The sequence below is a fragment of the Gracilinanus agilis genome, chromosome 2 (assembly GCF_016433145.1).
Source record: "Gracilinanus agilis isolate LMUSP501 chromosome 2, AgileGrace, whole genome shotgun sequence".
NCBI lineage: Eukaryota > Metazoa > Chordata > Mammalia > Didelphimorphia > Didelphidae > Gracilinanus > Gracilinanus agilis.
In genome coordinates this window covers 271,873,611-271,891,510 of record NC_058131.1, presented here as the reverse complement: position 1 = coordinate 271,891,510, position 17,900 = coordinate 271,873,611, and the positions used below count along the sequence as shown (strand labels likewise).

Here is a 17,900-nt window from a genome sequence, read left to right as displayed (position 1 = left end):
AAAGGGTTTATGACATTTTTTTCTTCTCTTATCTCTTCCTCTATACCCACCTCAAAGCTTTTGTGGACAAAGCTTTTCACTTCATTATCTTACCTCTACACCTTTGTTCAAACTGTCATTTTTCCCTGAAATGCCTTCTTTTTCCTTCCTTATTAGTAAGTTAGTCAATAAGCATTTATTAAGCACCTACTAGGGGCATTTAGGTGGCACAGTGGATAGAGCGGTGGGCCTGAAGTCAGGAAATTATCTCCCTGAATTCAAATCTGGCCTCAGACACTTCTTAGAAATGTGATCTTGAGTGGCACATTGGAGACAGGGGACAGTGCAGGAGAAATGAATGATCAGACCTTGCACCATGAAGAAAGTCCCCATCCCTTTCTGTTCTCCTTGGGCCTTCGTTTTTAACTTTTTATATAATGATTCTGAAACAAATTAAACTAGTTTAAATCACTAAAAAAAAAAAAAAAAAAAAAAAAAAAGGGGGCAGCTGGGTAGCTCAGTGGAGTGAGAGTCAGGCCTAGAGACAGGAGGTCCTAGGTTCAAACCCGGCCTCAGCCACTTCCCAGCTGTGTGACCCTGGGCAAGTCACTTGACCCCCATTGCCCACCCTCACCAATCTTCCATCTATAAGACAATACACCGAAGTACAAGGGTTTAAAAAAAAAGAAAGAAATGTGATCTTGAGTAAGTCATTGTCCCGTTTGCCTCAGTTCCATCATCAGTCAAATGAGCTGGAGAAGGAAATGGCAAATCACTTTAGTATCGTTGCCAAGAAAACCCCAAATCAGGTCATGAACAGTTGGACATGACTGAAAAATGACTGGAAAAAAATGTGCCAGGCCCTTTGCCAAGCCCTAGGTATACAAAGAAAGGCAAAAGCAGTCCTTGCCCTTGAGGAACTCAGTCGCAGTTTAATTATGGAGATGAAGCACAAACAAACATGCAGTAACAAAGCCTTGTACAGGACAAATTAGCAATAACCAGTGGTGGAAAGACATTAGAATTAAGAGAGAATCCAGCTGAACTCCTACCCATACAAATCTGAACTAGAAGCACACCTTTCTCCAGGATGTCTTCCTCTTCCCTTCACATACATAACTCTCTGTTAATGTGGTAGTTACTGAAATACTGTATTTTATAGCTTTGTGGGTAGCTTATCTTCCTATTAAATTGTGAGATCTTTGAGGGCAATTTTGTCTAAACTGGGTAGCTATGCCTGTGTCCATCATTGTACTCAACATAAGTAGTCACTTAATAAACATTTGCTGCTTGAGTATTTGAATTATATAATTGGTAATGTGTGAGCTGCTTCCATATAAGGGTTTATATGAATGCTCATATACAGAAAACTGTTGGCTTATTCTTATACAAAGCACTTGGAATTGTTACCAAAACATCATGGAGTAGGGTCATTGGATCATTGATTTGGAGGTGGAAGAGAGCTCAGAGACCATCCAGTCTAAGCCTCTAATTATACAGATGAAGAAACTGAGGCCCAGGGAACTTCAGGTCATTCAGGTAATAAATACCAGAGGTAGGATTTCAACTCATATCCTCCAGCTCTAGAGCCAGTTTCTTTCCACAATAATGAGTTGTTACCATAAAGATAGAGTAAGAGAGCAGCCCATAGAAGTCCTGAGGATAAACATGTTGGAAAAGATTGGGCAGAAAAGTGTAAGAGGCATAATACACAGATCTAATTTTGGGGGAGAGCAAGAGAACAAAACTAGAAGTCCACACTAGCTTGACTTTGTTTGACTCAAACAAAAGCCTTAAGTCTTTGTCTGTGGGAAGAAAGTTTATGGCTGGTCTAACTGATAATCCCCAAAACCTTCCCCCCTTCCTATCCTCAGCCTCAGATCCATGGAATTAGGCTCATGGAATCTTACAGAAAACCTTGGAGATGATTAAAGAAAAAAAAAGCAAAGGGTTAAAAACTTAACCTTAACTACATATAATGGAGGTAACCATATTATTGGAAGCCCCTCCTTGGCCCTGCCCATTTTCTTCAGTTCCCATGGTGGACTTCAATGCTCTTTCCCCTCCCTTTTCCCTCTTCAGAGAGAGGAGGAAACAGGTACTATTTGAGTAAGATTTTAAAATATTTCACCTGGCCAGGGGGCAGAGGATTATGAAGCCTAGTCTAAAGTCAGTCATTGGTTCTGTAACCCTAACCCTCTTGTTGGGTCTGGTTCTGGTAGCCGGAGAGCAGCTCTTTTAATTTTCACATGTTTTCAAGGGAGGCACTTGAGATGGGACTTACTGTGATAAAGAAGAATCCAGACTGAAATCTTCCACATGTACCCTAAAGACAGAGTAAACACATCAAAACAGAAGACAGATAGACAGACACATCTACCAGCCTCCTCTGAAAAAGAGAGAGACTATCAGGGAGAGTTAGACAAACAAGTGTGAAATTACAGAAAGGAGACACTAACACAGACTCACAAACCCCCCAGTCCTACTGGTTAGTGCCAAAGAGCCAGTTGCTGCTTTCTCCAGTTGCCTTTTAGATACTTTGTTGAACACATTCCCAACATCTGCCCTTTTAGGGGTCTTTAGGGCTTTAAGTCTTGGAGTGGGGATGAGATATTCATAGTTTGTGGTTAAGATCAGGTAATCTGACCTCCCAATATACATCTTACAATTCAGTGGAAAAGCAAGGCCCATCCCCACCTTACATATTAGAAGACAGAGTATACAGAAAGAGCTCTGCATGCCATCTTTGGCACCTGTGCCATAGGTTCACTATCACTGTAGTAGGTGCTATATAAGTGTCAGCCTATATAACACTACTTCTACTCCATTGCCATTGCTACTATTATTATTATTTCACTCTTTCTATGTCTGGTGCCCTCTCCTCTTCCTTTCCTATTAGTATGACATCTAGCCATGAGGTGTCTGAACTAGAGGGAACCACTCTATCTAGCAGCTTGAGTCAGTGTAAAAAATTCAAGGCAAAGTTAAGGGAGCAGAGGCACAATGAGTAACCTGCAGAGATCTTTAACCTCCAGGGGATCTTCATGAGGATTCCAAGAAAGAAAGGACTTCTGGTCCCAGTATGATGGGAATTGTGAATAGCCTTGGCCCTAGGCATTTTCTCATTACCACTGTACTTTATGTATGTGTCCATCTCTCTAGGAATTCTGTGTGCATCATTTGGAGAGTTAAGCTACATTTCTAAGATATATTTTGTCATCTTAGTAAATGCCTTTGCTTAGAGCAATTTCCATCTATTTGCTGATTACTAATGGAAAACATGCTGGAAGGGGCTCAAAAACTATTATAGCAGAGATAGGTAAATGTAAGATGAATATAGAATTTGAGGTAGGTACCCCTCTGGAGACCCAAATAGCAAATCTGAATGTTCAATTTGGGAGGAGTTGCTCAGAGGGAGAGAGTAAATATAGTGGATGTCTCTTATTAGCTGTGTGATCATACGTATTCAGTGTTTGCAGAATAGGGAACTCAGTCATCAGTCACTTATGACTAATGGAAAGAGTTCTGGAGTTTTGAATCATGGGATCTAGATTTGATTCTCAGCCTTGCTACTTATTACTTAGATAACTCACTCACTTTCTGTCTTGGTGTAAAATGAATGGGTGGAATTAGATGACCTTTAAAATTCCATCTAGTTCAAAACCATATAATCCTATGAAATTGCCAGCTGTATGATAAAAGAAGGAAGAACATGACTGTAATCTCTTTGAGGGCAGGAATTGTCTTTTGTCTTTTTTTATTATCCCTAGTACTTAGCACAGTGCTGACACATGAGAGGAGATTAATAAACATTTTTTGAATGAATAAAGAAGGGAAATTCCATGAAGTTCATTGGTCTCATTCTTTTTGGGAATAACTCCTCATCCACTAAGACTAGGTTGAAATTTTGTCAATCATTATTATTACCACAGAAGCACAGAATGACAGAACATACCTTAGAGACCACCTAGTTAAGCTCCCTCATTTTATAAAAGAAGACACTAGGAAAGAAAAGGTCATTTGCCCTTCATATTAGTCATTAGAACATGTAGGATCATAATTAAATCTTCTGACACTTTTAGGGAAGAGTAGAGCAAAACAGAATACTGGATAGGATGGGAGACAAAAAATGTGGGGTTCAGGTCCTGGGACTTCATGTGTATCCTTGAATAAGTCCTCTCAACAAGATTGAAGAATTAGAGAATTATAGAATGTTAGAGCTGGAAGGTACTTACGAGATTATCTAGTCTAACTTCATTTCATAAACAAGGAAATCGAGGTCTATAAGAAAGGAAACGGGGCAGCTGGGTAGCTCAGTAGATTGAGAGCCAGGCCTAGAAACGGGAGGTCCTAAGTTCAAATCTGGCCTCAGACACTTCCCAGCTGTGTGACCCTGGGCAAGTCACTTGACCCCCATTGCCTACCCTTACCACTCTTCTGCCTTGGAGCCAATACACAGTATTGGTTTTAAAAAAAAAAAAAGAAAGGAAACATCTTAAGCGTTGGAGCTAGGATTTCAACCTAGATCTCTGAAAATCAAATTCAGTAGCCTTTCCATTATTCTTTTTTTTCTAGGATCTCAGTTTCCTTATCTATAAAATTAAGGGACTAGCATATATAGCATTTGATCTCTTTTCCAGTTCTTGGCAGACGATCTATGATTAAAGCTCTGTCATAAATTTTTTTAAAAGTAAATGAATACAAAGAGACAAAAAGGGACATCTTACCTTCCTGTCTTTAGGACACTTTCAGACAAGCCTCTTACATTTTTCTCTTTTTCTTACCCTGGAGAGCAATCACTGAAACCCTATAAGATCCTTAAATGGCAAAGAACATTCCACTATTTTCAAGAGTCTAGACTAAAGCAGGAGAATGACCCTAGGCACTATGGAAAGATCTTTATCAGCAAGGATCAAAACAAGATGATTTTTGCTGTAATGACTTCTCAGTTTTTCAAACTATACAATTGAACAGAACAACTCATGCCTACAGAATCTTAGTTAACTGAGATCTTACTATAAGTAATTTTGCCTTATGTGTATAACAATATGTTCTGCATATGTTAAAAATCACTTAAAAAACCTTTACGTTCTATCTTGGTAAGAACTCTGAGACAGAAGGGCAAGGGCTGCACAAACAAGATTAAGTGACTTGCCCAGGATCATACATCTAGGAAGTGTCTGAACCCAGGTTCTCCCAACTTCAGACCTGGTGCTCTATCCACTGTGCTACCTAGTTGCCCCATTAAAATCACTTTTGACTTCAACAAACACTTGTTAAGCATCTGTTGTGTGGAATACACTATTCTAGGTGTTGAGTTACAAAGACAAAAAAATGCTGCATTCTCTGTCTTCAAGAAATTTACACTGAGTAAAAATAGAAGAAGAAATTCTGAGTGATACACTGATTTATTCAAAGTATTAAATGAATGAAAGAAAGGCATCTAATGTATGTATATGTATAAAAATATATAGTACATATACATGCATAAGTACATACATATCTTCTATCTATATATGTATATATGTATACACACACACACACACGGGAGTATACCATTCATGGATGATTTATGGAAGATCACTGACAAGAAATCTAAAAGTTTAGGATCTTAGGTTTGTCGTCAAAAAGGATCTGAGAGTCAGTCTAGCTACACTCATTTTACAGCTGAGGAAAGTGAGGCCTTGAAGTATTAAGTGGCAGAGGCAGAAGTGAGGAGTTGTTATCTACACCAAGGGATGAAACACCAACACCAAAGAAACCGAAGAATGACTAGAGCTCTAAAGGAGAAGGTGGCCCCTGAGATGTGCCTCAAAGTGAGGGATTCTGCAATAACAGCACTGGGCAAGGAATGTGCTCCAGATGTAAGTTTGGAGGCTCAGAAATGGAAGATGCAATGGTGTTTTTGGGAAGCAGTTGAAAGGTCATTTAGGCTAGAATGGGGAATGTGTAAAAAAAGGAGAAAGGGGAACTAACACTAGAAAGTTACATATCAGAAGGGAAAGGCAAGGCAAGGCAGCATTTATGAAATGCTTACTATGTGCCAGGCAATAGGCTATGAGAGAATGAAATGCATCGATATTGATTACTCTTAATCTTACAGAATTTTGTAGAAGTAAATGCCTATGGCAACTCAAAAAAAGAAGCATGTTAGAATTAACATATCAGTAATTAGTAAGAATTATAATTAGTAATAATAGTAACTGTGATAATTAGTAATAAAAATAATCACTACAATGCATGTTTATGCAGTGTTTTAAGATTTATGAAGTACTTTACAAATATCTCATTTTATTCTCATGCCAATTCTGAGAGGTGGGGGCTAAAATTGTCCCAATTTGACAGATGAGGAAACTGAGATAGCCAGAAGCAACTCGCTCAGGATCCCACAAGCAGTAAGAGTCTGAGGCTGGATTTGAATACTAACAAATATGTCTAGAGTCATGTAAAACTTAAAGGAGAAGGTGCCACCTTCGCTGATCACTGAAAGGAGAAAAGGATTCTGAGTGGTAGAGGAAAGGAAGGAGTATGTTAGAAGCATGAGGACAGCTTGGAGGAAAGAGATGGAATACTGAGTGCAGGGAACAGATAGCAATCTAGTTTTCCTGAAATATTGTGTATGAAGGGAAGTAATATGAAATAAAGTCAGAAAGGTAGACTGAGGCTACATTTCAGAAGGCCTTCAGGGCTACACTGTGTAGTTTATATTTTATTCTAGCGGAAATAGGGAGCCACTGCAGATGTTTGAGCATGGAAGTAGTAGGAAGACTAATTAAGAGGCTATGATGACAGTCAAGTGAGAGAGAATGAAGATCTAAACTAAAGTGGGGGTTGTATGAGTGGAGATGATCATTAGACATAGAAGATGTTTGGAAGTAGGTTCAGAAGATGCAGATAAGGAGCTGGAAGAAAGCCTGACATCTATCTAATCTGACTTTTTCATTTTATAAATGAGGAAATGAGGTCCAAAGATTTGCCCCAGGACACAAAGGCTGTAGCGGTAACCTGGGTCTGTACCCACAATGCTTCTTTTTAACAAGATGTGGTAATTTACTGGATATGGGGCCAGAGAGGGAAGAGTTAAGGATGACTCCAAAGCTAGAGGGAGCATGGTAGTGTCCTGAAAGAAGCAGGGACATTTAGAAGAGAAGTAATTTTAGTGGGGGAGCTAATGAGTTCTGTTTTGGACATATGGCATTTGAAATGCCAGTGGCACACTCAGGTGAAAATGTCCAGAAGGCATTTGGTGATGGGGAACTGAACTTCAGAAGGAGCTTAGTGCTAGATATATACATTTGAAAGTCATTTTCATAGAGGTGATAATAGAGCCCCTGGGAGCTAGTAAAATTACCAAGGGATATCACAGACAGAATCCTGGTGGATGTACTCTTAGGAGATGGCATATAGATCAGCAAAGGAGGATGAAGTGAAACAGATAGGTAGGTGGAGAACTAGGAAAAACTGGGGAAAACTGTGCTAAGGGAAACAGAGCAAAGAAAATATCTAAGAGGAAAAATGGTTGTTGGCATTGAAAGATGCAGAAAGATTAGGATTGCTACAAATTGAGAAAAGGTCATTGGACCTAACAGATACAAGATCGTGACTTTTGGGCAAATAATAGTATTATAGTGGGAAGATGCCAAAGGACTGAAAAATTAGAAAGAGCTGAAAAAGTAGAGGCTCTGAGTGAGATGTCTGACAGACATTTCATTGGTTCCTCACAACAGCCTTGAATGATGGGAAAGTGAGGATAAAGAGAGATGAAATGACTTGTTGTTGGTCATTATTTCCAAATTGCTACAACCTTTTTCACTTCTGAAATGCAGTTCTCCCTGCCCCTCCCCATATTGCCCAGAAGGCTTAAAGATGGATGGAAGAGCCAATTTCATTGCTCTCAGAGGCTGTTTTGGGCTTACATGAAGGGAGTTCAATCTTGGGGATTTCTCTAAAAGGTTCCCTTTGGCTCATTTTGCTTCCACATCAGTTTCCCTGGGAACCTCAGAACATAATGTTGAGGTTTGGGGTAAAAGGACCTCACGTCCCATGAACACACTCAGGCCAACAATTTTGGACATATATAAGAGAGTCAATTTCATTCTATTGGGAATGTACAAACAACAGAGGGAAAGAGAAGGGAATAAGTATATACTGCCTAATAAGTGCCAGGTATCTAGGTGGTGTAGTGGCTAGAACACTGGGATAGAAATCAGAAAGACTCATCTTCATGAGTTCAAATCTAACCTCAGACACTTATTAGCTGTGTAACTCTGGACAAGTCACTTAACCCTCTTTGCCTCAGTTCCTCATCTGTAAAATGTGCTGGAGAAGGAAATAGTAAACTACTCCAGTGTCTTTGTCAAGAAAATCCTAAATGGGGCTGCAAAGAATCTGAAACTGAACAATGTCAAATGTGCCAGGCACTGTGCTAAGTTGTCTTTACAAATATTATCTCATTTGATCTCCTTAAAACTACTAGCTCATAATGCACAAACCCACCCAATATGTAGGAATAATCATTTTACACAAGTAATAATCAAGATATACTCCTTCCCTTCAGGGAGTTCCACTTTCCCTCTCAGGCCTCCAGCCTAATAATTCTCCCTTGGAATGGAAAGGGGCTTGCATCCTGTTTCTGTGATTTATGCCGAAGTAGAAGATAATATTATATGTCTCTACAGGAGCTAACCCAATTATCACATGACACTATATTCTGAGTCGTGAAGGTAACCAGTATATAGTAACTAGTCACTCCCCAGCTTCCCTCCTGTTCTCTCCCTCTGCCAGAGCCAGCAGGGTTTCCAACTTCACAGTCATGTTTCTTGGGCTCCTGCCTACATGAGTGGGCGAAACTTAGCATCAGACACTGACATTAGCCAGTGTCATGCAGGCAAAGACTAGGAAATCCCAAGTTAACTTATACAGGAGACACTCATGCCCTTTAGTAACAGCGGCTTTTCTGCATGTATAGAAGGGCGAAGGATCCTAAGAAGGGAGTTTAGAGGCTCTCTAGTCCAACTTTTTCATTCTATAGATGAGAAAGTGAAAGCCCAGAGATCAAATGATTTTGCCAAGGTCATACAGATAGTAAGCGACAGAGGCAGAATAGGAAGCCAGGTCTTCTAACTCCAAATCCTGTGCCTTTTCCTCATTTCTAGGCAGTTTTAGGTCAGCTAGGAGGCACAGTAAGTAGAATGGAGTCAAGAAGACCCAGTTCAAATCTGGGCTCAGACACTAGCTGTAAGACCCTGGGCAAGTCGTTTAACCCTATTTGCCTCAGTTTCCTCATCTATAAAATGAGTTGAAGAAGAAAATGGCAAACCGCTGCCGTATCTTTGCCAAGGAAACTCCAAAAGGGGTCATGAAGAGTCAGACACGACTGAACAATGAAACAAAAATGCAGTTAACCGTCAAAGGTCCTGCTTTCTTGCCCTATGTCTTTCTACCTTTCTCTTGGCCCAGTTGTGGACTTATATGTGGCCCAGGGGTCTTGTGCCTTGAACTCAGTCTTGAGCTGAGTATAAGAGAGAGACTGTGAGCCACAGAGGTTTGTGACCATAGCCTTGCCAATTCTGCCTGATGCCTGGTCCCTTCCTGAATTCCCAACCCAGCTTTATGATCCTGCTATTATGCGCTTTGGGATTCCTAGGCTGGTCATGGAAGACAGGTGGAATGGAACTATGACATTGATTTTCACTGCTGTGGAGTCAGAAGAAGCAGGGGGACAAAGGTCACCAGCTCTACATGGAGGAGATTTGTTTGCTAATGACTTTTTACTGCTTCCTCTGACAACCCAAATTGGGGTATTTTTCCCTCCTCCCCCAATGTATATAAAATTCAGAATTGGACCTTTACATGTTAGGATTTGAGTTTTCGACTATCTATGGTTTTGATATCCAAAGAGGATTCTCTTTCTGATCAATCATCAGTAGAGAATGTAGTTTGAACAATGTCTCCATTTGGGATGGGCTGTTGTGAGCCATCATCCCCACACTCTTTGCTGGTACCCTTGTGATCGATCATCCACAATTGTGAGAATCTTAGCTGAGCTGGGAGTCTCAGTTTTCTCATCCATAAAAGGAAGAGGAGGCTGGACTAGATAAGTGTTTCTAAAACAAATTGAGCCACAGAACACTTTTAGGATTAAAATATATTGGTGGAAACCATAAATGCTAGTCATTGTGGGTGGTCTGGAAAAACCCCCAAAATAAGGGTGAGGCAGTGCAAATTTTAGATCAGGAAAGAAGAAGTCAAATCTATTTTCATACTGAAAGCTATTTATTGCATAGAGTAAGTATTTTTGAAATGCTGATAAGTTAGAGGGCTGCTTTGCTTGACTACATTTGTTACAAGAAATTTCCCTCCCCTGTGGTAGGGGTAGGAGAGAAATTAGGTTTATGTTAATTAAAAAGAACAAATGTGGAATGTTACATGCACTTTCATATGAAATAACTACTGCTATTTCTGCTTTGTTATTTTATTTTGTTACAAGACATCTCTTGTGGAGTGATCTGTAAATGTTTGTAATATAAAAAGCAAACCTCCATAAAACTTAAAATGTCACAGGGGACAATATTGCTGGCGTCACACAATCCCTGCTCATGCTGGACAGATCATTGGGCTTATTTAGGATGTAGTCTGGGAAACAGAGGCCTACATACTATTGAATTGCTCTCTAGCTTTGCCTTTCTGTATCTCTCCAATTCTACTCCCTCTTCCCAATGACAGCCCTTTTTTTTACATATCTGATGGTTGTGATGACAATCCTTCCCTTCTTTGAAGTCTTCTCCCTTCCAACAGTTTGAATATGCTGTTGACATGTACTCGATTAAATGTGAAATTCATTTAACCTCAAAAGGAAATGTTCTCTCTTGGGAAAAGTGGTTTTATAGCATGAGAATCGAAACCACCCAAAAATGAGATAATGTTTAGGGTTTTAAACCCACACAATAGCTTAACTTTTTTGTAGTTTTCTCATAGGGGCAAATTGAGATAAAGACTTTTTTTTTTGAAGTTCAAAACATGCCTCTCTTCTATACTTACCCACCTGATTCAAGCCTTTTTCCTTCAGAAAGTGTCTTTGGCCTATTAATAACCACACATAAACTCAATGCAACAACCACATCCTACCACTGCTACACAGTAAATCTTTGGTTGTCTCAATTTCTGGTATAACTTCAGTTTAGCATGTCTGAGCTGGAGCCGGTGTCTGAGAGTATCGAATCCCTTCAAGTTGCCAATGGTTAATGAAATAACTTGTCTCTGATAGCACAACTAGTTAGTGGTAAAGCTAAGAAGCACAGATTATGGGTTCATAAGATTATAGATTGTGAGGTGAGAGCTGAATGGGTCTTTAGAGGCTATCTAGTCCAGGCCTCCCATTTTAGAGATCAGGAAACTAACACTGAGAAAAGTTAAAGTGAATTTTCCCAAAGTCACATAGGTGGGGAGAGTCTGACTGAAGTATCAGGACTAGAACCCATGAGCTTGATAATCTAAATCTAGCATTCTTTCCACTGTACCACACTGCCTCTGGACCTAAACCCTAGGATTCTGGGACCCTAGTGCAAGGCTCTTCCCATTGTGCCAGCTGCCCTTCTCTCAGATCAACGGGGATCTATGGTATAGGAAAAGTGGGACAGGGCAAAAATCTCTCATGTAAAAATTGCCTTGATTTTTATCCTTAGAGATAGAAGGAAAAAAAGTAAATATAAGAAACTCCCAGGTGCTGGGCACAGAATTGGGCACACAGGCTGTCTCCAAAAATAGATATAGATTGGTATGTGGGATTATGTCTCAGAGAATAAGAAAAGAAGGATCCTGAGACAAGAAATCTCAAAGGAACAGAAAGCAACAAAGTGTTAATGACTTCGCTCCCTCTGCTATGGATGAATGACTAGCCTGTAGCTCAAAGGCTTAGAGCTTTTCAGCCTTTAGCCCCTATTAACCTCTTGCCACATGCAATGCTGAGGAGGTGACTTTCAAAGTACACAGGGAATGAATTCAAGACAAAGTGCTTTGGGTTCTGTAAATATTGCCTGGCTCTCCTCTCACACAGCTCTGCTTTCCTTCACTGGACTAATGGGTCATGGTCAGAGGCGTATGGGATGGAAAGGACACTTTCTGAGAGAGAAGAAACATCTGCCTCCTTCCAGGCCAGATAAAAACAAATGTCCACAACAAAGACGTGTTAATAATCCACTTCTTGTTTGTTTATTTTAAACCCCTGCTTTTTGTCTTAGAATCAATAGTGGAATAGCGGTAAGGGCTAGGCAATAGGGGTTAAGTGACTTGCCTGTGGTCACATAGGTAAGAAATGTCTGAGATTGAATTTGAACCCAGGACCTCCTCTCTCCAGGTCTGGCTCTGAAATTATTTAGCCACCTAGCTGCCCCCTTGTAATCTACTTTTAAAATTTAATTAAAATGTTTAAATCCCTTACCTTCTCTCTTGGAATCCATACTAATTATCGGTTCCAAGACAGAAGAGTGGTAAGGGCTAGGCAATGGGGGTTAAGTGACTTGCCCAGGGTCACACAGCTAGGATGTATCTGAGGCCATAATTGAACCCAGGATCTCCCAACTCCAGGCCTGGCTCTCTATCTACTGAGCCATGTATAGCATTCCCTATGTAATCTACTTTTAATGAAGATCTTTATTTCTATTGACCCCAGTAATGTGTGTCCTTCCAAACTAGATTCTACCCCTCCTGACTCTAGGTGCTACCCCTACTTGTTTCTCCTCTTAGAATGTGAAGTGTCAGTTCTCATAATTATTTGTGATTCTTCCTATGGGGCTGTGAAAAGTCCTGAATCTCAGTTTCCCCACCTAAAAAGTAAAATGACTGAACCAAGTTCAAAGGATCATAGACTTAGAGTGGGAGAGGACTTCAGAGATATCTCATTGAACCTTCTCCCCTATGACTTTAAATATGAGGAAACTGAGACCCATCAATGTGATGTGACTACCCAAAGGGGACACGGGTATTAAGCAGAAGAGCCAGATGTCAGCCTAGACCCTCTTGTTCCAAATCTGGCATTCTATGGTCCTTAAGCTCTGTTATTTGGTGATTCGATAAGATGAATGACACTAACATTCTTCTCCTAGAATAAATTATGACTAGTCTTAGGGGCATGAGCAAGGGATGACCTCTCTAGATTGAAATGGTGGGGTAATGCTGTATGAGAACCTCTCATATTTGTACACCAACATATATTTCTCGTAGAAGTAACTGTGGCTAAGAGTACTGAGTCTGCAGTCAGAAAAGTCCAAGTTCAAATCCAGCCTCGGACATTACTAGCTGTGTGACCTTGGGCAAATAATTTAACTCTCTGTATGCCTAGGAGGCAGCTACGTTTTTCAGTGGATAGAGTGCTGGGCCTGGAGTCAGGACGATCTGAGGTCTTAGATTCTTCCTAGCTGTGTGATTCTGGACAAGTCACTTAACCTCTGATTACCTGACAAAAGGATCAGCTGGAACCACTGTAGAAAGAAATGGCAAACCATTCCCGTATCTTTGCTGAGAAAACCCCATGGTTAGCTATGGTCCATGGCGTCACAAAGAGTTTGAATGACTGAACAACAATAAATATACTTCTTGAAGTGGAATAAATGGCTACTGAGGTCACCTTAAACTAATATTTTGTGGTTCTGAGATATCTTTAAACTCATTTAATCTGGATAACAACTGTAAGAAGCAGCAGGACAGGTATTAAACCCCCCATTTCATCGATGTGGAAACCACAGCCACGAATTATATGATCTGTGAATATTCCCAAAGTGATTTTGTGGCAGAGCCAGGACTAGACTCCAAAGGAATCTGTACTCTTCATGGCATCACGCTCACTCGGCTGGTCAGTGTCAAGTTAATAATAACAACAGTAAGCCCTCACTCTTGTATGGGGCATTTTACAGCATATTCACTTGGGTCACACAATAGCCCTGGAACCTTAGGCAAGTTATCCCTATCTCCCATGAGCTAATTGAGGCTCCAAGAGGTGATTCGTTCAGAGTCACATAATTACTTAGTGGCAGAGCTGGTACTTGGACTTAGGTGTCCAGTTCCCTCTCTATGGCTCTTTTCATCATGCCAGGCTTTTTGAGAAGACCATCCTGTCTCTTTCAGGAGAGATTAACTATGGCAATATGAAGCAGATTTCAAAGAGCTGCCTTCTTATTTGACTCTCACCAGATGCCTGGTGGCGGCGGCTCATCTTTTCCAGAGCCCGCCCAACTGGTTAAGGAATAGGCAGCTATTTACATGTGGTTACTGAATGGATCCCAAGGGTTCTAGGTAACTCCAAGTATCTTCCTCCCTTGGCCTCCCAAGGTGCTACTATCTTCTTTTCCCCCCCACATACTATCTTTTGGAATTTCTACAATAAGTTTCACTATGAGTGAGGCAACAAAAGAGATATAGTCCTTGATCTCAATTTGATTTGGGAGAGAAGAGTCCACAGAAGAAGACTGACCCTTTCTCTCACATTTGTAAGCTCCTTGAAGTCAGAGATTATGTTTTACTTCAAAGCTTTGAGGTAATAACAATAACCTCCATTTAAATGGCACTTGAAGGCTTAAGAGGCAATTCACAAATGTCTCATTTATAGTCATAGAATCTAGCAAAGTACCATTTACAATAGTTGGTGTTTAATAAATGATGGAATTAAATTAATTAGAAAACAATAGTGGACTTTTGTGAGTTAGTGTGTGTCTGGTGAAGTAATAAATGTAGTAAAAAGAGCTTAGGAGGCCTGAATTCTAGTCCAGATTCTGTTACTAACAGGTTATATGCCCATGGGCAAGTTATTTTTCTTCTTGGGGGCACCGATTTCTACATATATAAAAAAGAAGGTAATAGACTAGAGAATTCCCAAAATTCCTTTTAACTCTAACATTCTATGAACCTCAACTGCGTAAGTTCAAAGGAGCAAAGGATCATTGTGGGTTCTGGAGTAGCCAGAGCAAGTTTTTATTTTGAACCTAGAGGAGTAGCAAATAAATTTAAATGCTGTTGTTAAAATCTTTGGCCTATGAGTCTCTGATGATCTCACCATGTACTGCTCTGTCTCTGTGAACTGTAAGATTTAAATTAGCATCAATAACTCCAAGTATTATATTTTATAAGATTTATTAGTAATCACTTGAAGTAGAAGAAATAAAAGAACAAAAATAAAAAAAAAACTCTGAGTAAAAACACGTGGGCAAAATTCTCTTGTCTGGCTCTCCTCCAACTTCCACACACCGCCTTCCCAGGAGCAGAGAGTGAGAGGTGGGGCTACACCAAAATATATCTTTCCTATGTTGGCACATAAGGTGAGAAGGAAAATGGGAAGCTGGGAAAGAGTTCTGGGGAGAAAATTCTAATTACACAGAACTTAGCCCAAACACTAGAGGGAGTTATACATTATGTCCTAATGAAGCCTGAAATGACTGAACAACAAAATGAAGACCACAGAATTTGGATATTTTGGGGCTTTGCAGCAGTTTACAGGAGGCAAAATATATATTCTTCTCCAGTTCCCCAGGCTATTTGGTTTTCCCAGAAATTCCCAAAATGGTAGGCAGCAGCTAGCTGTGAGAAGTTTCACTCTCTAATTGGAGCAGCTGAGTTTGGGTCACCTATGTGGCATTGGTAGAGGTCTGCCTTGCCTCTTAAGGAGTAGAAAATCATGCTGCCAAGTCATTTGGAATTTGGAGAGCAGGGCTGAGGCAGCAACAGAAGGCATTCACAATATCCAGAAACCCAGGCTTTCATCTCTGGAATTATCCCCTCATTCAGGTGGAACATGGCCTCCCTGTTTTCACTCTGGTTACCTCCTTTCTCTAAGGACAAATGGAACATTAAATGGCTTCCTGATCAGCTTTCCTGCCTTGATCCTTCAGTCCCACCCCTTGCATACTTTCATCAGCCTCTTCTTCCCATAACTTTCTTTCATCACAGCACTTCCCTTGGCCAAGAACCATCAATGCATCACATCATCACACATCATGCTCACTGAATCATTTGAATTACTTAGACTACCATTTAATTACTGTCAACACCGCCCCCCCCCCAACTAAACCCTTTTCATATCCAAACATCTCCAATCCAACCAATGTTCTCTCTAATAAATGCTTTCTATTCCAGGAAGCTGGTCTCTTTTCCACTTATCTGCCTCCCCACCCCACCACCCCATGCTAAGTACATTCCTTTTTGTTGTTGTTCAGTTGTTTTCAGTGGTATCTGACTCTTTGGGACAGTTTTCTAGCCAAAGGTACTGGAGTGGTTTGCCAATTTATTCTTCAACTCACTTTGATGAAACTGAGGCAAACATGATTAAGTGACTTGGCTAGGGTTACACAGCTAGTAAGTGCCTGAGGTCAGATTCAAATTTAGGAAGATGACTCTTCCTGACTCCAGACCCAGCACTTTATCCCCTGTGCTGTCTAGCTACCCTAATTAAGTTAATTCTTACCTTCACATTTTTGCTATTCATCCTATTCTGTTTTTAAACCCTTTCCTTGGGTCTTAGAATAGATAGTAAGTATTAGTTCCAAGGCAGAAGAATGGTTAAGGGCTAGGGTGAGTGATTTGCCCAGGGTCACAGAGCTCAGAAGTGTTTGAGGCCAGATTTGAATATTCATCCTCTTCTAATAAAATCCTACTCACTCTTTAAGGCCCAGCTCAAATGCCACATCAATTATAAATCTTCAACTAAGCCCAGCCCAAGTGATATGGAATTGGAACCTACCACATCCTTGACTATGCAGAATAAATTCAGTTTCATTCAATAATCACTGATCAATTACTATACTATGAAAGGAAGTGTACTAAGTATTGGGGACACAAACATGAAAAATATCTTCTTCCCTATGCTGAGGGGGTTTGTAATCTAACTGTATTCTCTAGATGTGTTCTTCAAATGCAAAAGATGTTTCTTTTTTTGGGTTTAGAACAGTTTTTCCTTTTTAGTTTTCCCAATCTATAGAGGGAGCAGCAGATCTTGGAGTTAGGAAGACCCACGTTCAAATCCTACTTTTGACACTTACTAGGCATGGCATTTAGCCCCTATTTACCTTTGGTATCTTCCCTAGGACTTACCTACTGAGTCATGAACTCAGTCATGGACTTGCTGTTATTAGTGTTGGGGGAAAGACCTTCCACCTTCCACATAGTGAATTGAATAACAGATCATTTGCAAGTTCTCAAAACTTCCCTAAAATTCTTCCATTGTGGCATGTAGCTATTGTTCATCATAGCTAGGTTAGTGTGGTGGCCCAAGTTGATCCTTCCAGGCTGGAGAGGTTTAAGTGCAAGACTGACCACTGACTGTGCCTGCCACCTGAGGACCTTTTGTAAGATATAAGACATTTGGCACAGTTAGGTGGCACAATGGTTAAAGCTCAGGATCTAGAGTCAGGAAGACTCATCTTTCTGAGTTCAAATCTGGAACTAGACATTAGCTGAGTGACCCTGGACAAGTCACTTAACTCTCTTTGCTTCAGGTCTTCATCTGTAAAATGATCTAGAGGAGGAAATGGTGAACCATTCCAATATCTTTGCTAAGAAAACTCCATAGTGGGTCATGAAGAGTTATACACAGTTGAAATGACTAAACAAACAACTGAGACATTCACCATGAGAAGGATGGTCACCAGGCAATGTTTTTGACTATATCAACTCACTGTACTTCTATCAAATCTGCATCAGTGAAGAGAGTATCCACATTAATGGAATCACAGACACAGATCCTGGATATTTAATCTCTGCCTGCCTCAGCTGCCCAATCTGTAAAGTTTGAATACTATTAACACCAAATTCCTAGGGCTGTTGTGAGGATCAAATGTGATATTGAACTACTTTGCAATCTTAAAGTACTATTTAATTGATAGCTATTATTACTATCATCCATTGAAGGAGAAAACATGGCCATCACTCTCCTGGAT

The 17,900-nt window shown here is 40.3% G+C and overlaps 1 protein-coding gene across 4 annotated transcripts in view; it reads right to left on the bottom strand.

Annotated features, from left to right (window-relative positions):
• Positions 1 to 17,900, bottom strand: part of KCNT1 (potassium sodium-activated channel subfamily T member 1) — a 205,286-nt gene that overhangs the window by 119,166 nt on the left and 68,220 nt on the right. For 2 of the 4 annotated variants that reach the window (XM_044661255.1, XM_044661253.1), the window contains exon 2: positions 2,264 to 2,305. The exons of the other annotated variants lie outside the window; for them this stretch is intronic. In XM_044661255.1, the coding sequence (XP_044517190.1) occupies positions 2,264 to 2,305 (42 nt within the window). The remainder of the gene's footprint in view (positions 1 to 2,263; positions 2,306 to 17,900) is intronic. 4 annotated transcript variants of the gene reach the window in all.